The 19,975-nt window shown below is 33.4% G+C and overlaps 5 protein-coding genes across 5 annotated transcripts; 2 read left to right on the forward strand and 3 right to left on the reverse strand.

The window, feature by feature from the left end:
• atf3 (activating transcription factor 3) lies at positions 1-3,723 on the forward strand. The gene is made up of 4 exons (XM_065256158.2): positions 1-126; positions 883-1,130; positions 1,958-2,065; positions 2,170-3,723. Exons 2-4 carry the CDS (start codon positions 891-893, stop codon positions 2,425-2,427), a joined length of 606 nt encoding a protein of 201 aa, XP_065112230.1. The 5' UTR covers positions 1-126; positions 883-890; the 3' UTR covers positions 2,428-3,723.
• Positions 3,724-8,054: 4,331 nt separating this feature from the next.
• Positions 8,055-12,312, reverse strand: batf3 (basic leucine zipper transcription factor, ATF-like 3). The gene is made up of 3 exons (XM_065255729.2): positions 12,143-12,312; positions 11,083-11,187; positions 8,055-10,929 (listed from the first exon to the last, which is right to left on the reverse strand). The coding sequence occupies exons 1-3, from the start codon at positions 12,215-12,217 to the stop codon at positions 10,750-10,752; spliced, it is 360 nt and encodes a 119-aa protein (XP_065111801.1). The 5' UTR covers positions 12,218-12,312; the 3' UTR covers positions 8,055-10,749.
• Positions 12,313-12,781: 469 nt separating this feature from the next.
• On the reverse strand, positions 12,782-15,757 carry nsl1 (NSL1 component of MIS12 kinetochore complex). Its single transcript, XM_065256161.2, has 6 exons — positions 15,546-15,757; positions 15,197-15,275; positions 14,799-14,926; positions 13,458-13,512; positions 13,309-13,376; positions 12,782-13,192 (listed from the first exon to the last, which is right to left on the reverse strand). Exons 1-6 carry the CDS (start codon positions 15,714-15,716, stop codon positions 12,956-12,958), a joined length of 738 nt encoding a protein of 245 aa, XP_065112233.2. The 5' UTR covers positions 15,717-15,757; the 3' UTR covers positions 12,782-12,955.
• A 64-nt stretch (positions 15,758-15,821) lies between these two features.
• On the forward strand, positions 15,822-18,414 carry tatdn3 (TatD DNase domain containing 3). The gene is made up of 10 exons (XM_065256160.2): positions 15,822-16,025; positions 16,582-16,614; positions 16,706-16,779; positions 16,927-17,008; positions 17,106-17,168; positions 17,364-17,473; positions 17,610-17,665; positions 17,745-17,857; positions 18,117-18,197; positions 18,280-18,414. Exons 1-10 carry the CDS (start codon positions 15,969-15,971, stop codon positions 18,409-18,411), a joined length of 801 nt encoding a protein of 266 aa, XP_065112232.2. The 5' UTR covers positions 15,822-15,968; the 3' UTR covers positions 18,412-18,414.
• Positions 18,415-18,479: 65 nt separating this feature from the next.
• Positions 18,480-19,831, reverse strand: spata45 (spermatogenesis associated 45). The gene is made up of 2 exons (XM_065256162.2): positions 18,881-19,831; positions 18,480-18,571 (listed from the first exon to the last, which is right to left on the reverse strand). Exons 1-2 carry the CDS (start codon positions 19,101-19,103, stop codon positions 18,552-18,554), a joined length of 243 nt encoding a protein of 80 aa, XP_065112234.2. The 5' UTR covers positions 19,104-19,831; the 3' UTR covers positions 18,480-18,551.
• Positions 19,832-19,975: the final 144 nt, after the last annotated feature.

Below are 19,975 nucleotides of genomic sequence, written 5' to 3' on the forward strand. Positions count from 1 at the left end.
CGCCCGGCATATAAGCGGGTGATGCAACGAGCCGGCGAGAACTGTAACTTTAGCAGCTGAGCGAGAGATCACACTCCTGCCAAAGCAGAGCATCACAACACGCGTGGACCATTCCGTCAAAACAAGGTGAGTCAAAAATTCTGTCAGATGTTGCTTTTGATGTTTATTTTAACAGTTAAGGGCAAACTGAGGTACAACCACGTAGGCTACGCATTTAACCATGGTTTTATTACAGTGACGCTTAAACGTGTATTTGTAGTAAATTCGCGATTTTTCAATCTTCTCACGTAACCGCGTATAGCCTACAATAATTACGAAGTTTGTAGTAAAACTATAGTCATACAAATATCAACCATTCTGCCTAAAACACTTTTACTATAATAAAACCATGGTTAATTACCTAAGCGACAGTATGAATGAGTTTATAAACCGATTTCGAAAAGGTTTTTCAGCTTAAAAGATTCGTACATTTTCTATATGGTTGCTATGGCTAATAGCTTTAGTTCAGGACGTGATAAACAATGCTGCTGTGTGAATTTCATCTCAAGTTTGTGAAATATTTGAATAACTAAGTTAATTATTTCAATATCAGCCTGATGGCGAAAACTTTTTGCATTTTCACTTAGGCTACTTTTTACTGGTCTAACAAAGAACGCTAATTTAATGATGTTATGTCATCAACAAGCTCACTTTTAAATAGTGATTGAATATAAATAATGTATTTTAGACTATGTTTTATACGAGTTTATTATGTAGTAAGTATGTAAAAGTGGTATAAAAAAGTTAGAGGAAAGTCAGTAGCATTAATCAATGCTTGTTAGAAAAGTGTGCAGAGTTTGTAACCAAGCGCGCGTTTAGATTTAAAATCTGCTAATGTTTTAGATATCGGAATGATGCTTCAGTATCCTGGTTTGGGTCCGTCTGAGATCAGTGCCTCGGCTCTGGTACCCTGCCTCTCCCCTCCGGGATCTCTCACGCTGGACGATTTCACAAACTTCACACCGTTAGTCAAAGAGGAGCTGCGATACGCCATCCAAAACAAGCGGCTGTCCAACGGCATGAGCGCGATCTCACCAGATCGGTGTTACAACTCCGAGAGACCCACAGAACTGCCGATCATGAAGCGGGAGGTACGGATCATTTATTGATTTTTTTTTTTTTTTTTGCTTTCGTATTAGTTACAATAACCAAATGGTAAAGAAAAACTTACACAACAGACTTAACTTACCACATAAAAATGCTGTAATATACATAAGTGTTTTTTGTAGTAAACTTTAAAAAATATGTTTTGTAACCTACTATTACTACTACTTGTAAATATTAAAGTATTAAAGTACAGTATTGACTACATTTTATCTACTTGCTGTATTTATTTTTACATAGTATAAAACCATACAACACATACGTATGTATATAATTATAGTATAGTATACTAACCATACTACATTTATATGTGTATATAATTATGCTATAGTTTAATTACTATAATAGGCCTATAGTACAGTATAATTTGTTACAGTTTACTATAGTATAGGCTATTATATAGTAAAGTAAACTGTGGTATACCATAGTATAGTATACTAACATACCAAATGTATATGTGTATATAATTATACTATAGTTTAATTACTATAGGCCTATAGTACAGTATAATTTGCTACAGTTTACTATAGTATATTATATAGATAGCCTAAGTACATAGTGGTATACTTTATTATAGTCTAGTAACCACTTATACATGTATATAATTATACTTTTCATTTTTTCTAACTTCTATGCAGTAAAATTTACTACAGTATGGTATAGTACAATACAATATTTTTTTCTTGTGGGTGAATTGATGACCTGAGCTTAAGCCTCTCAAAAAAATATTATATATATATATATATATTTATTTATTTATTTATTTATTTATTAAACAATGTGGGTGGATTATAATGTGCAATTTTTTTTTCAGATTATTCCTGAAGAGAGCGACAGAAAAAAGAGAAGAAGGGAACGAAATAAAATTGCAGCAGCAAAATGCCGAAACAAAAAAAAGGAGAAAACCGACCATTTACAAAAGGTAGCAATTATTTACTTATTTTTTAAAGCTCAACAGCATTTCATAAATTTACATCGAACTTGAACTTCACAGTTATATTTATTTCTTGTTTTATTTTAACATAGGAGTCAGAGAAACTTGAGTCCATCAATGCCGAGCTGAAAGCCCAAATCGAGGAGCTGAAGAACCAAAAGCAACAGTTAGTTTACATGCTGAACCTACACAGGCCCACCTGTATCGTCCGCGCTCAGAACGGTCAGACCCCTGAGGACGAGCGAAAGCTTTTCATCCAACAGATCAAGGAGACCACCCTTCAAGGTCTTAACCTTACCATAAGCGGACCAACACACACCACAATAGCAACAAGTTGTGGGCATCTCTGACAAACTGTACAGGCAAGAAGCCAAAGGTTCGGCGGTTGCCAATGAACACTGGAATGTGTTATAAAGGACTTAAAGACATGCGGGTACCTGTCATGCCAAACAAGGTCGGTCTGATGTACACTGAAACGGACTGCTAACTAAAGCACTAAAGTGATGAAGGACTAGTGATATACGTTTTCACTTATTCTTATTCTTATTTAACCATAGATGCTTAACATGGTTTTTGTAGCGTTATGTCATGTTGAAGCAACATGATGTCATTTATTTATCATTGTGTTAGTCGAATGAAACCCTGGTGGTGTGTTTGACAACAAGTAGAACCTATAGTAAATGCGTGTATCTTTTTCATTTATCAGTAAATGCTAAAGACATAAACAGGGTGATGGATGAAGTTGTAACATATTTATCTTTGTTAAATATAAACACAAAATGCCACGTGAAGTATTTCAAGCTGCTAATCTCTCAGGATATGGTCTATGTCAAAGGAAATTTACTCATGCTAAATAAATAGCTAGAATGAATGGGATGTTAACACAAAGTGGACTTTACTGTATAATAGAGCAGGATTTACAGTATCAGAGACTGAACATTCAGTACTATATGCCTGTGCTATCACCTCAACAATAATGCACTGTACAAAGGGTGTTTTTGTTTGTATTAATAAGGGACATGTATACTTATTTTCTGATGTTGCATTTTTCACATAGGCCTACCTTATACTGTAGCTGCGTGTTGTTGTTATTGTCTAGATGCACAAACCTTATTCTAAAGAAAAACTTGAAGTAAAGCTCTTATTAATTGCCTGGCTATGTTCCCAGATCATGTGTCAAGCGATTTTAGTGTCACGCCGCGTCGCTGGTGTCTGTTTTGAAGAAACACATACCACGAGACATCCGATCAAGCCATGTGACAAGCTTACCACATTAAACTCAAAGGTGTATGAAATAAGTCCATTTCAGCGAAACCGATCCTGATATTTTTCACTCAATTCACCCGTAATGTTTCTGAATAGACTATATTTATCATCAGTCACGTATTGAAAGGTCAAATGGCGCTGGCGTCAGGTAGCCTTTCTTTGTGATTGTTCAGACAGGCATGCCAAATCACAAAACGTGTACTACTGACAATAAACGTGTATTGAAAACAAAGCTATGCTTACTATTTGTGCTTCAACCATGCTTTATTTGTCACAATGCTATATCCAAAATGGGAAGATACTGTGCTGTAACATTCATTTATACCTTGACTGTATGTTGTTTTGTTTTTGATACTTTATTAATAAAAACGTATACTACATTTAGTTGGTGTCAGTGTTTGCTACACACAAATGTTACGTGGTAAAAACATCAAAAACAATATGACAGAATCAGACTGAATCAGACGGATGACACATACAAACACACAGCACTGTTTATTGTTGTGTTCAGAAATATGAGCAAGTGGTAAGACAAGTCCACACATGTAAAACTTGATAGAGGTGATGACTCAATGTGCAAAGGGTGAATCAAAGCCATGTTGCCGGAGAAGAATGATTCAGCATTTTTTACCAGCTTAGTGGTTTTAATACACTAAACAAGTATGAATTAATAAAAGAAGCGGATATCAGACGAGTTTAAAACTCTGTTATGGCCTCCAACTGAAATTCTCCAGAAATGTGTGACTAAACAACCAAGGTGCAACTGAACTTCATTGTCAAGGCTTTTCCTCTATGGGAAAGTTTTGATGAATTGCTAGGAAATGCCCAGGTTTGCCTAGCAGCACTAGATAATAACCCACACTTAAGGAACTAAAAGTGCAATTTCAACCGTGTTCCTGATAAGGAATTACATATTTGGTTATACATGTGGGACAAGTAGAGTTTATCATTAGTTATCACCTAGCACAACAACATTACAATTTGCTTCACAGCTGCTGGATAAAAACAGAAAAAAACAGACTAAAGCTTTAAGTTTCCATTGTATTTCTCTATTTGGTAAGATTTAACGATAAATGCTACAATACTAAGCATTAACAAAATGTGTTTATATCTGTAATATGAATTCAACAAACAAGCACTGTGAAACATCTATAGGACAATGCCCCGTAATCTTTCATTGCAAGTCATTGCTTTGGACTCCACCCTTTCTGTATAATACATCATAAAAATAGTTGTATTTGACCTCTTTATTTGTTCTCAAGTTCAGTTTCATCTTGTTTTGTTTGCTCGTATCACATCAATAAAAAGCATGATTATGTTGCAATCGGCCGACAGAAGCTGTAATGTTGCTTCATCATTGCTGATGTGGAATTATGTCATATGAATATGTGGTTTTGTGGATCTTGGAAATGATTCTTCAATGACAACTTCCACCTTTCGACAAAAACATACTGTAGGTTAGATAACATGCATTCGTCACCTAAAGAATGTGTTTTTATCTGATCTGAGCCATAAAATGAATGACGTTAACTATGGTTGATAAACAATGGTAAACACGGCAATGGTCTTTTAAAAGTTGTATTAAACCAGTTCAAATATTACTACAAACACTGTCAGAAACAAAAATGGTCAAAAAATGGTCTCTGGCTGTTACTGGTGTGGTACCCTTTCAAAAAGTACACCTTGGCATGGCACCCGAAGAGTAGGTACAAATTGGTATCAAATATCTATCTTTACATATGGTGGTACATATTAGGATTTAACTTTCATTTTTTAAGTGGACTGCCTAACTGACAACTAGGACCCATTTATAACAATTTATTCTGACAATGTTATCTTATCAAAGACACATTATGAAAGTAACAAATATTGGTAACACTAAGGTTGTATTTGTTAATATGTAATGCATTAATATGAACAGTACTACACCATTATTAAATGTTATGCTCATTTCAACATAAACAAATACATTTTTTAAAACAAAAGTTGTAACCTTAACATTAGTTATACTATGGGGCTGTTGAATGCTGTATTGTGATTGGCTGAGAAATGTTCCATGGGTGTTGATTATTTTTCAATAACCGCACACCTAACCTTTAAAATGTCTTTAAAATAAGCACCTGAACAATAGTTTTGGTAACCGTGGTTATAAGCAAAATAATTTGCTCCGGTCCTTTGAATTATTTGAAAATAATGCATACCCGCGATTCAACGGCAATCAGTGCCTAACCACCTTGGGCGTGCATTATTTTCTTATAATTCAACGGCTCGTCATCAATTATTCCTTACTAAATGTGCAATAACCGCACACCTAACCTTTAAAATGTCTTAAAAATAAGCACCTGAGCAATAGTTTTGGTAACCGTGGTTATAAGCGAAATAATTTGCTCCGGTCCTTTGAATTATTCGAAAATAATGCATACCCGCGATTCAACGGCAATCAGTGCATAACCACCTTGGGCGTGCATTATTTTCTTATAATTCAACGGCTCGTCGTCAATTATTTCTTACTTGATGCACAATTAATTAACATGATCAACTGTGCATGGCATTAACTAACAATAACAAAAATGATTACACTGTTCAAAGAATAGTTGGCTCAACTTAAAAAACTTAAATACCTAGTTGCCTTAATTTTGAGTTAATTTAACTTAAAAATATTAGCTGACAACAAACTTTACAAACTAATGAGTCAAATAATATTTTTAAGTTGAATGAACTCAAATTTTTCTTCACTGTAAAAAAAAAAATTCAGCATTTTTGTCAGTTGTTTAACTTATTTTTTTAAGTAATGTCAATTATTCACAGGTCAAAACCTGTTAAAATAATAAGTTGAATTGACTTTAAAAACCAAGATGTTTTAACTTCATGCTGCATTTTTTTTTACAGTGTACTTACTCAACTAACTTAAGTTGAACCAACAAATCTTTTTTCCAGTGTATATTACACATTGTTAGTTAATATTTTGTAATACATTTACTAATACAACTTTAAAGTAAACTGTTACTCAAATATTTCTTAATATAAAATTTGCAAAATCTTAGCTTTGGTTTGCCTTTTTTCTGATTTCTTGCAGCTATTTTGGGGTTAGGAAGAACCAACGAATGTAATAATCAAATATTTTTTATTGAACATGAAGCAGTGTAATTGTCCATATAACAGAATTAAATATTACGGTGCAAACAACAAAAAAGTGATGTCCACATATGTGGACATCCAGGTCTTAGGAGGTTAAAGAAATGATTTCATACAAAGCAATGAGTCAATAAACAAGAAGTGACATAAACTGAAACTGATTCTATGTAAATGTATTCTTTTGACATCATACAGCTGGAAGTGACCCCAATCCTAACACAGTGACCTGACATCCATCATGATGCAACTATACACTTTGCCCTGCCAGGATGTTAACTAACATGGTCATGGCACTTGGCAATAAATGCAATCAGTGGAAACTTCACACTCTGATGCAACTATTTAAAACTGTTGCAATGGAATCTACAGATGTCAAATTAGGGTGTTGCAACCCTGACTGTTTTATTTCACATATTAAGGTCATAACCTTCGGTAACAGATTATTAATGATTTTAACATTTACATACAAAGCGTTGACATCATTCGTTTGTTATTCATGCAACAGCATGACATGACCGACAGGTTTTTGCAACAGATATCAGGAATGTCTTACTCAGATATAACAAAGGTATTTTAGGTAACATTTCAATTTAAGACTAACTTCCCTTTTGCAAGATGCATAGGTCAATGATCAAATAAAAAAATAAAGTCTAGACCACATCCTTTTCAATACAATGAAAATGTTCTTTTTTTATAAGAGAGCTCAAGGAAGTAATGGTTCAGTGGAAGTTCAAAGTTTAAATTCTTCAAAAAATTCCTCTAGGCGTTCCAAGAGATTGAGCTGGGAGGGTAACCACCTACAGCTGCTACCAGGAACTGACAGATCAGGAAGAAAGAATTGAAGGACATTACAATAAATTTGACATTTACAGCAACGCAGGCTACACCCGCACTTTTAAAAACATTTTTAATGCAAAGGAGAATGTTAAATATTAAATAACAATGTTTTTCATTTCCTCATAGAGACTCTGTGAAGTGATCAGTAGACATATAGTACTACCATACACTGTTAAAAGTAAAAAGTTAGATAAACTTATCTAAAAAAAAATTACTTAAATTGTTAACACCTAAAAAATATCTCAAAAAGTTTAATAAATCTATCCATGAATAACGCCATAGATGCTGGAATAGCGAAAATAATAAATAAACTTAATATAACATTTTTAAAATGCTATGACCAGTTTTCATAAAATATAATAATGAATATAATATTTTATTGTTAAAAGTGTTAATTTAAAAAATACTTAGATTGGTAACACCTAAAAAATTTAGTTGTTTCAACTTATATATTTAAGTGAAAAATACTTTAAGTAAACGTTTTAAGTTGAAACAACTCACATTTTTAGGTGTTACCAATAATTATAAGTAACTATCTTAAAGTTTATCCAACTTTTTAGTTTTTACACTGTACTTTAATTATAATATGGAAATATTGGCATATATAAACATTTATCTAGATTGTATATATGTTTACATATGTCTGTATGTTTCTCATTTGAAAGATAAATGCAGAGTTTATATATATTTTATTTAGAGAATTTTATTTTAAGTGAAAAATTGCATACTTTAGTAAATTTTTACATAATATAAAAACAGAGGTGTACATTTAAAGCACTAGTATGTGATTTTAATGATTTTTAGGTTGGTGTGTATAAATGGTTGTTTATGTTCAGTTTTTGTTAATAAGGTACACAAAAAAATGGTGATTTTATTTCAAATGAACTCTAAAAAAAAGTAACCGGTGACCTTCACACAAGGCAAACACTTTGTTTTAAAAGATTTATTTTAAAATAATTAAAATACAGTACATACATAAAATAGATATGCATGGTGTCCACTAGAGGGCACAATAATCAAATAAATTAATTTGGCCAAAAGGTCACAAATCTTTTTGTTTAGAAAGTTATAAAAATATTTTCTCATATAAAATATCTATACCATATATTTCTAAAAGGCTGAATGCACATAAATATATTATTAACTTTATACATGTTTGCTATTTCTCCAGTATAAAAAGACATAAAACAATAATTGTCTTAAATTTAAAATAAAAAGCAATACATTTGTTTTCGGTCCAAACTATTCATCCTACACAAAACTAATACATTATATTTAACAAAGTTGTGGTGATTTATATTAACAAAGTATGCATTTTTAAATACCAAAATGTACCTTTGAGGTATCAATATCCAGCCTTAGGTACAAAAAATACTATAAATATTAGTTTTTTTCAGCAACAATATACTGCAACTTAACATGGTATTAAACAGCTTTTTAACACGTTGACATTCACCAGCATATTCTTTTTATATTTGAAATGTTAAAATGCCAGTAAGCTGAGCCATGTGGAGCTCTAGGACTTTTCAGAAGAGAAGAGAAAACTGGAAGAGAAATGTAGAAGTGTGCACCCTACACTGGTTAGGAAGGTAAGTACAGGGAGGTTAGAGGAAGTGATACAATCTGGAAAAAAACTGACCAGCATCTTACCGCAACCACCCATTTCCACGCACAGTGAGTAAATAGAAATTCACTGAATTTGAATCTGCGTCACAGTATGTACAAACTAATATTATACAGGACAGGATTAAACAGTGTCGTAAAAAATGAAATGAGATGTAAAAAATGAAATGGTTTATAAAAACCAGCAATAAACCAAACAAATTAAATAACAAGCATTAAATAACACTGATGTCTGAGCTTTTAATTGTGACTCTGTGAAATTAAAGCAAAAGTCTCTAATTATGAGATGGGAGCATTAAGTTCACATCATTGATTTCAATCTTCGACATGACCTTACTCAGTCAATATTAAAGATATCAAGGTTATATATTACAGAATATTCTTTATGAAGAGAAAATCACAAAAAATTACTTTAGTTTTCACAGGCAGGGTCACAATTGTGTTAATCTCTTATTGTTAGTTTTGATGCAGGCACAACAAAACTGCTGTCACATTTTAGTCAGATATCACTCATAAAGCAGAAGCTCATACATCATTCACAGTAGTACATTCGATGGGTATAACAACATAAGACAACTAAATTCTGTATTCTGAATATACAGTGGGGTTCAAAACCTTAAAGGGACATCCATTCAGCTGATCTCTGGGTCTGGCGCTAGCACTAATAATCCATTGAATCTGATTAGACCATTAGCATCGCACTAAAAAATAACCAAAAAGTTTCGATAAAGTCGCTGATAATTACGCCAGTTTGAGAGTATAGTTCCTAGCCATATCTGCATAGAAAATTGCAGCTTTAAATTTTCTGTCGGTCTTAGTACACGATGTAACTACAAAAGAGTCAAGTTTTAAATGGGAAAAATATCGAAACTCTCTGGTTATTTTTTGGTGCGATGCTAATGGTCTGATTCAATGGATTATGCTAAGCTATGCTAAAAGTGCTACCGCCAGACCCGGAGATTGGCTGAATGGATTTCAAAGTGGTAAGAATCAAATGTTAAACTCTAGGGGAGCTTGAAAATGAGCATATTTTCAAAAAAGTGGAGTGTCCCTTTAAAGGAAAACACCACCGTTTTTAAATATTGTACTATGTTCTTATCTCAACTTTATCTCATCTTTGTTAAAACAGCGCCTTGTGAATAAGTTAGCATGTAGCCTAGCCTCATTCATTCCTTGGGATCCAAACAGGGATGAAATTATAACCCACCTAACACTTCCATGTTTTCCCTATTTAAAGACTGTTACATAAGTAGTTACACAAGTATGGTGGCACAAAATAAAACTTTAGTTTGGAGCCATAGAAATGAATGGGGCTAGGCTAAATGCTAACACATTCAAGAAGCGCTGTACAAAGATAAAAAGTGCACGCATTGAAAAAAGATAGGTATGTATTAATTTATATAAGTTGAGGTAAGAACATAGTAAAATATTGAAAAACTGTGGTGTTTTCCTTTAAGTCCACATTACAAATATGGTTTTAGGATTTTGCCAAGTTTAAAGCAAAAACATGTGTTGTAAAATACAATTAAAATGTTTAAGATTTTGCCCATCATTTCACTAAGAATGACCATATTTACAGTACCTGAAGCACATGAGATGCTCTTTGGACATGCACATGCTGCTATTAAAGCCAAAGCTTAGCGGGACAATCCAGATACTTACGTAAAACTTTTCTCTCAAATTGTTATGGCAATGTTAACTGTTGAACCACCAACCAATTAATCTTAGAATTAACTTATATCCTGAACTCAAGAGTTTAAAGACTCGCTTTGAAATAGAAAAAAAACTGATCAGATGTAAGTGGCCTGGCCCTATCTAGACATAAACTCAGATGGCACTGTGCACCTTGTAGTTGAGGCTGTACCACAGTTCATGACAGGGCACAGGGGCTCGTGGGCTTTGAGGGCTTCTGTCAAATGTTGCTGTTCCTCTATCAACAACTGAACTTCCTTCTTCAGCAAGCTGTTCTCTTGTTCCAGACACTCATATTCCTGATTAGGAAATATTTGAGAAACCACATCAACATCAGTCATTTTGTGTTTTTTAATGTCTGCCCACAGACACCAAAATAAACTTGACATGCATCTTCAGAAAATAAACAAATCAGCATTGTTTACGTGTTACATAATGGACGGTTTGCAAACCTCATGAAGCTCATCGGCTCTCTGGGTTTGTCTTTTCCGGCTCCTCTGTGCAGCCACTCGATTCTTTTCTCTTCTTTTTAACCTTTTGTCGTCATCATCAGAGCTCTAAATTATAATAGCATTGTCCTGTCAGAGGACCACAGTTTGCACTGTGTGTGGACCCTTAGGAAAATTAACCATGGTTTTACTATAGTAAATGTTTATAAACCATGTTTTTGGTGCATTTATTATAATTTGTTTTATTTCAAATCTCACTGTTAATAAAATATGGTTAAACTATAAAATTATAATATAGTAGGCTAAAGAAAATACACTCTAAAAATAACTAGGTAATTTTCAACCCAGCGTTGGGTCTAAAAATGACACACAACTTGATGGGTTTTATTTTAACCTATGCTGGGTTGTTTCAACCCAAAATGCTGAGTTGTTTTAATAATACAAATATTTTTTTGTTTATTTAACCCATTGACTGGGTTTGTCACTTTTGACCCAACTATTGGTTGAAAATAACTCAGCATTTTTAGAGCGTAGTACATTTGTGGTTACTATGGCTTGGCTATATCTGAAACAAAAAACTGTAGTTAGTTAAACCATGGTTAGTTTTTATAAAGGGTAAGCGTAACCAGTGATAGAAGTACTTTCTGAATTTTCATCAGTACAGAAATATGGAAGTACATATTTACTATAGTAAACTGTAGTATAATTCCTGTAATCTTTACTGTGATTGTGAACCATACCATAGTAAATTCTAAAGTATACAACAGTATTTACTACTGTTTTTACTATAGTTAATAAATCATAATACTGTAGTATACATTGAAGTGTAGTAATTGCTTTAATATGCTGCAGTATACTACAATTCACCCTAGTAAATGCTAAATAATAAAACAATTTAAAGTGGATTTAAAACATAAATCACCATATTAAACAAAGATAAACTAAAATATGCACAAATCATAGATTACAAATCAAAGAAATGCAATATTCTGACAAATATAAAAGGTAAATTGTAGAATGTTGTGCAAAAGCATCAAAAGAAGAACAATATTGTGTAACATACCTCGCTTTTTCTACACATCCGTAAAGATGCAGCAGCATTTTGAGTCAAGTTACTCGTCACATTGAAAAGTGACATGACAGATCAAACAGATCGTGACAGAAACTACAGTACACTTACATTCACGAGACTAGACGAAAAGTTAAAGCAATTGTGCAAAACTAAAAGGTGACTTGTCCTAACGGTCTGTAAAACATCGTCTTATTGGTTCACATCAAGTGTGTTCGACTTCTTGCGCCGTTGCTCAGACCGTTCGTTGTGTGATATCAAAGTACCGCGAGAGCGATTAGAGACCAACCGCTCTCGCGGTACTCTGATGTCATACGCCGGTCAGTCTGCGCAGCGCCTATTTGCACTTTCTTGCAAAACCTTGCAAAGGATGTTCTTTGAAGTCACGTGGTGCTCTCGGTGTCAATGTCAGTCTAACTAAAAGCTGTGAATTTAGATGGACTAAGTTGTGGCGTTATTGCAACCACACGATTTTACTGCTCATCATCTGACAGTGATTCAGTGTTTAATGAATAATTCTGGTTGGATAAGGACAAAGAAGTTACAAGAATCAGGAGTCAGTAAACTGGTAAACCAACTCTGGTTGACCAAAAACACATTGTGGTGTGAACGTTGACCACATCATAGACACGGTTCTCCAAAAGTGTAATTTATTGGATTTAGAGGAAACAGAAAATAGTAACACCTAATTCAATGAAAACCACATGCACAACATATCTGTCTTGAAGATTTGAGCATACAAAAGATTACACACCTCTTTCACACACAGTTAATTCACACACAAACACACACACGCTACATTTGTATTTATTCATCACTAGTCTCATTGTGAATAATTTTTGGAGCAGGTACAAAATCTGCACTGTATTCTGCATCAGACGCAGCTCTTTTGATGGTAGAGGGAAGCTTGTGGTGAAGATCTGGACAGCTAGCTCCCTCTGAACTTCCCAAAACTTCTTTATAGATTTCCACCGACTCCAAAACCGGCTGCACGTTTAGTGCTTGACGCAAGCCGTCGGCAGCCTGCTTCAGACTTCTTAGAGACTGAAAAGAGATCCAGTGTTTTTATTAATATGGCTTTCAAGTAACTGCTGTAGTAAAATGCTTAAATCTTATGCATGGGGGGGGTAAAAATGCATATGAATGTCACAGATTGGTACCTTCATAACTGCACTGGTTTGTTTGAACATGGTGGGGGCAGTGGTGGATACGTTTTTCATGATAGTTTCTGTGAAAACATATGTTTACAAGTTGCAGTAAATTTTTTGTAAAAGAACTAATTGCAGAAAAAGGGGAAGGGGGAACAAACCTTGAACAGGGTCTGGTTTTATGTCTTCTGGCTTCACTGCCTGTTCATACAAACCCTACAATAAAAGATGAAGGGTAAACATATATTGTTAAACATATTGTATATCCATTCTGAAACATTACATTTCCATTTTATTTGCAGTTGGTTTAATTAATAAAGGGGTTTATAGGATTAAATTATAAAGTGTTTTTATACAGAAAAGACAAAAGTTTGACCATATAATGCTCAGAAATAAACATTTTCAGTCAATACCAATTGAGGCTTTTTACAACACCAGGGGATATTCCAGTTGAGTTTTTCTCTAAAACCGAAACAAGTTATTGCTGTGCTCTTTCCCATTAAATTTATGACAGACCTAACTTCATAATTTTCTGGAATGTAACTCTGGCTCATCTACTGTTGATTTTGCACTTAAATTGATTATTCTATTAGGGAAGTTACATTTGCATAAAGCCAAAATACCCTAATCTTCTATGAGTCTCTTAAAACAAATGTTACAAATAAAAAAAGGATGAAAACACCTCTTACAGTGGAAAAAATCTTGAATAGATTATATTGTTCTAGATCTTGTAGACTTTAAAATGAAAATGTTTTATTATTATTTTTTTTCTTTATCTCCTTTATCTTCTATTGTTATGTTAATTAAGTAAGGTCAGTTATCTGTCTCCGTCTTCTATAAATGTTATGTTATGTCATGATGTATGTCTTTCTTTTGTGTAATGTTCAACAAAAATGCAATTAATAAAAAAACTTTATCACAATATTTACTGACATCTAGTGGCCACAAGTTGAACACCTAACAAAAGGAAGAAATGAACAGCATAAATAGTTTCAATAATATTAAACAAAATGAATTGGGTACAAATACTGTATATGAATACAATTATAAATAGAATAATTAAATAGAATTAAGGATGCATAACGATTAATCGAGATTAATCTATAGCAGAATAAAAGGTTTTGTTTACTTAATATATGTGTGTGTGAACTGTGTATAATAACTTTGTATAGATAATTGCATACACATGCATGTATATTTAAGAAATGTTTACATGGGTGTATACATTTGTATATTTATGTATGACTTATATTATATATAAATATAAATACTTAATATCTAAATATTTTTTTTCTTAAAATTATACATGCATGTGTGCATATTTATATATAAATAATTATTATACACAGTTCACACACATATATGTACTAAACAAAAACTTTTATTCTGCTATAGATTAATCGCGAATCTATCTATCTATCTATGAGTTTTTTGTTTCTTTATGAAAATATTTTTTTTTGTACTTGATCCTAGCCAGATCTTTCACGAGAAAGAAATCTTACCATAAGCTTTCTCTCTGCTCTCAGTGAGCGCACAACTTGGTTGCGTATTTGCTTCGGGTATGAGCTGCGTTTCAACGCAGTTTCAACAATCTTCTCATCCAATGTGTCATTTAACTTGCTCTCATTGTCTGAATGTTGAAATTAAAATAGTCATATATAAAAACAATAGTTCACACATATATGCATTTTGTAATGCAAAACTTTTGTAGACAAAAAAATCATCAAAGCTGTGGTTTGAACATTAGGTGTATCAACTATACATTATGTTTTCATTATTGTTTTTTAAGTGGGGGGGAGGGGGGTTTATAATTTCTTGTCTTGATTATGGGGGAAAAACATCTAGGAAATGAACTGCTTATTTGTATGATTTATTTGTATGGTGTTTATGAGTAACTTACCTTCACAATATTCCTCTGATGCCTCATCCCATGTTAAGCCACCAATAACTATATTTTCTTGTACTGCAAACTCAAAGTTCTATAAGATAAGCGAGACCAAAATGTGAATAAATGAAAACAAAAAGAAGTCAGGCCTTAATAATGCAACCATAACCATATGCATGGTAACCATATTACTGTACAATTTTAGTAACAGTATTATAACTACAAATAAGGTAACTCGTAACACGTAATAGAAACGAATACTGCTGTAATATTGGCATTTCAATCAAAATGTCATATTTGATACATGTAGTTGAAGAATGATAAATGTAACTATATTAATCTGTCATTATGTTATCAGACTTACCACAACCATTTCTTTCAGCAGTTTGGCCTTGTCCTCTTCGGAAATTTGACTTTGGCCATCTAGCAACGTTTTAAATAAGTCTTTATACTTTTCAAGCTGTTCTCGAACTACTGCTTTTGACTTGAAATTTACTCTAAAATCTGCTTCACTCACACGATCATCTATTTCCATTATTGCCGCTTATTTTCAAAACAAACCTAACGGAAGCGGAATGTCCTACTACGAAATAGAGCCTGAGTGGAAACACTTCAGCGAAAGAAACGTTCCACCTTACACAACTAAACAGTCATACGGTAAAACAGGATCAACGCAGCAAACATTTGCCTTAAAACAACGAGCAAGCGGTTGGGAACAAAGTTAAGTTGCATTTGCACAACAAAATGTACATAGGAATATTTGGGTTGTTTTGACAGCAGTGACGTCATGGCTAGAGGGTTCATTGACTGTCACTGTCACATGTCAGCAAATGAGTTCACACAGGTAAGAAAGCTCCCGAAGTCATCAACTTTATTGTGTAGTTCTTATCTGAAGGCAATAAACACTATACGTTTTTATTAAAGTCTTAAAGGCTTTTCGAATGTGTGCTACAGTTCATAACTGTTTCTGTTAAATTGTACTGGTAAGTTGCATTAGAATGTTAAAGATACACAAATGTATTTATTTATTTGTTTAGAAAATACTGAAAATCCCCTCATGTTAAACATGCCTTTGCTTATTTTGGCAAACCCCATAGTTATGACAAAAACTATTTAACATTATTTACAGTAGCCTTACCATTACATTTTAATTTTTTTAGCTGTACCAGTACTGTATGTACCTAAAATCACCCTGTGTTACATACATTATAAGCTTGAATCTTTAACCAATCAAAACAAAGATATGATTATATGTGTTTTATGTAAACCTCTGTAATTGTATCATAGTGTTTATATAAACTATTTACAGTCAATGGGTTTGTTGCCACACCAAGTCATTTGTTACATAACATGCTCTAGAAAGTCTTTGTTTATATATTAAGATATTTTTGGTTTTCTAGGATTTGGATGATGTAATACTGAGAGCCAAAAAGGTAAGTCTTTGTCAAGAAAATACACCAAAAAAAGTTTAAGGGTTAAAATTTGCAACTATAACCTATTTTGTTTAATTTCTTTTATTTTCAGGCTGGAGTAAAAGCTCTGGTTGCAGTTACAGAGGGAGCCGGTGAATTTGAGAAAGTTATTCAACTGTCAAAGGTGTAAGTTTGCAGTAAAAGTTTTTAATGGGGGCACTTTGTACTGAGGTGTTTATTGAATCTTCCTCCCCCCATGCAGCTTTTGTGAAAGATGAGCTTCTACTTACACAGCTAACAAAACACTGAGTTAATATTTATTGTTTTTGTTAGGTATCCTGGATTTGTCTTCCCTTGTTTTGGCATTCATCCCCTTCAAGGATCTGGGCAAGACTTGCATAGTGTCAAGATCCAGGTGAATATTATAAAGATTGCTTGCTGTTCTTCATATGCTATACATTTCCATTAACGACCGCTTGGTGATAATGAAAATAGCTGCTCTGTTTTGATAGGACTTGGAGCCATCTCTTTCTTTGTTCCAGAAGTATAGAGATGATATTGTTGCAGTGGGGGAGGTAGAGTATGAAAACATGACCTAAACATTTTTTTAAATGATAACAATTTAAACCAACATATCAAATACTTACCAAAACATGCAATACTTACTTTAGTTACATTGTTTACATTCCGTTTTTGACCGTGTCATATTATTGTTACATAAGAAGAATATGGGATGAATCGAAAGATGTGAATCTAATATTTCTCCACAGATTGGTCTTGACTTTACCCCCTGGTTTGTTCAAACCACTCAAGAGCGTGATGAACAGATAAAAGTCTTTATAAAACAACTTGAAATATCTAAAGAACTGGATTTGCCAGTGTGAGTACAGTGATGTACTAAAAAGTAACAAGCTGAACAAGATTTGCTATATTTTGTAACACATATTGGACATCTTAAATTTACAGTACAATTTTGTAGCCTCTTTAATGCTCTGTTCTCTCTCTTGTCTTGAAAGGAATGTACATTCCCGTTCTGCAGCTAAGGTTACCATAACCACAATGAAAGAACAAGGTAAGAGCTATCAGGCAGTAATTTACACGTCATTGTTCACTTTGACCTTGAAAATTACAGTCTTGTTTTATATCTTTAGGGATAAGACAAGCATTATTACATAATTTTGCTGGAAAGCCATCAGTTGCCATGGAAGGGGTTCAGGCTGGATTCTGCTTCTCCTTTCCGCCTGCGGTTGTCAGAAATGAACAGGTCAGATAAGGATTCTTATTTACTCGCCAGCACTTCTATTCATGCAAGTCTGCCAGAGCAGAGTAGGCAGACTTATCATAAGCATGATAAGTATGCCATAAAACATTTTGTACGATCTGAAATGACCCTGTTTCAAGTCGTTGCCAATAATTAAACATATAAGGACATCTTGTACACTTGCATGTGCATAATGCATGTCTGAATCAGACAGTGGTTTTATCTTTTATTTACGCTAATATATTTGACTCTTGTTATGCAGAGAGCAAAATTAATCAAACAAATTCCACTGGAACGTATTTGCCTTGAGACCGACTCACCAGCTTTGGGACTTGACAAAGATGTAAGTTATGACCTGTGCAAGCTGATATTCTGCATGGCAGACATGTGTTAATCTTAATGTGTTTCTCATTTACCTCCTTTAGGTTAGAAATGAGCCACAAAACATAATGATCGGCTGCGAATACATTGCGAAACTGAAGGGAGTCTCTTTAGATAGAGTCATGGAGGTTACAACCCAAAATGCCTTTCGATTGTTTCCAAAGTTAAAAGCCTAAAATGTTCTTGAATGTGACAATGATCTGTGTGCATTTAAATATTTTATAAAAAATCAAATTAAGCACTGTTGTTTGATTATCCACATTTATTACTGCCTGAAGGCAAACATTTACTTAGAAATGTGGTTGAATGCAGTTCTTCATACCAGATGAGATTCATCTGTAATAAAAAAAGAAAATGTTTTAATGTTCTCAAAATAAAAGTTGCCAAAAATTCCAAAAACAGTTCTTGATATTTCTTGATTTCAACATATACAGGCCTAGTAGAAGGGCTAGATTTTCTTGGTAAAACTATAATGACTAGAAATAATAGTACATTATATTTGTACATTTTAATAACTAATCACTAATTCATGTTTATTTAAAAATGTATACATTTACAATAAAATTGTTAAATATAGGATGTTAATATATAAATCGTGCTGAAAGCCCTAGTCCAACAAGATTACACAATGAAAGGACATCATACAGCTTTCTTCAAAGTGTCTCCTCTCTGGATGTCTGGTGTTGTTGCTCTGCATCCACGACGATCGTTGCTCGGGAGTCGAACTTGAGCCATGGGTATCCTGGAGGTGACACCGGAAGTGTCTTCTTTCAGGTAGATTCCAGAACTTACTGGTTGTTTCCACGCCACACCAGGTCTCTCTGCGCATATTTAACTCGTACAGTTTATCTTGCTTTGATTTTGACATTTGTTATTGTATCACAAATAAACCAAACAATCTTAAGCCGGAAGAACGCGCGGACTACGCAGTAGTTGTTTAGACCGAAGTCACCATAGTGACCACGGATGCTGCGTGCCTTTCAACAATAACACGTGTAACTGGAAACTGTAACATCACGTGTTCTGGAAGCTTCGCAGTCTGTTTTAATAAGTAGCCTACAGTAGACTGCCATTACTGTACAGAAACGCTTTCTTTATGAGTAAAATCTATTCAGATTTTTCATTAGATCGTTTCACAATAGGTTCTCGCTCGAGAAGATAAATGTGACTGTGAAATCCAGCTGTAGCCTACTACTAGTTTTTACTATAGTTGAACTTGAGGCAGTGGTAAGTTAGGTTTACTACAAATACCACTATATAATTGCCATATTTAGGATGACGTCATTAACGATGTTTCGTTTTCGAAAGGATAGGGATTATATTTTGTATAATTTATTTATTTTACTCCTTTTATTATTATCATTTGATGTTTTGTGAGGAGGTTTTATTTATTTATTTTTCTTTCTGTCTTTGAATTCCTTTTTGATATAATATATGTCAGTCCCTGAACCTTGCCTTTTTTGTTTGGCCTATGGCTTTTCTTCTATGTATATTTTATTAAATCGAAATCATGACACCCTTAATGAAGAATATGTATAATGATTTAAAAAATAAAAAAGGATAGGGATAATACTTACCAGATAAAAAAATTCTGTATAATAGTATAACTGTAATATTTTTAATGTAGAAAAATTTCTAGATAGTGTTATGAACCTAACATAGCAAATATTCATGCATAATAGCCTACAGTTTCTATTTACCATCGTTACAAGTACTAATATACATCACCAAAGTGTTGTA

The sequence above is a fragment of the Paramisgurnus dabryanus genome, chromosome 12 (assembly GCF_030506205.2).
Source record: "Paramisgurnus dabryanus chromosome 12, PD_genome_1.1, whole genome shotgun sequence".
Classification (NCBI taxonomy): domain Eukaryota; kingdom Metazoa; phylum Chordata; class Actinopteri; order Cypriniformes; family Cobitidae; genus Paramisgurnus; species Paramisgurnus dabryanus.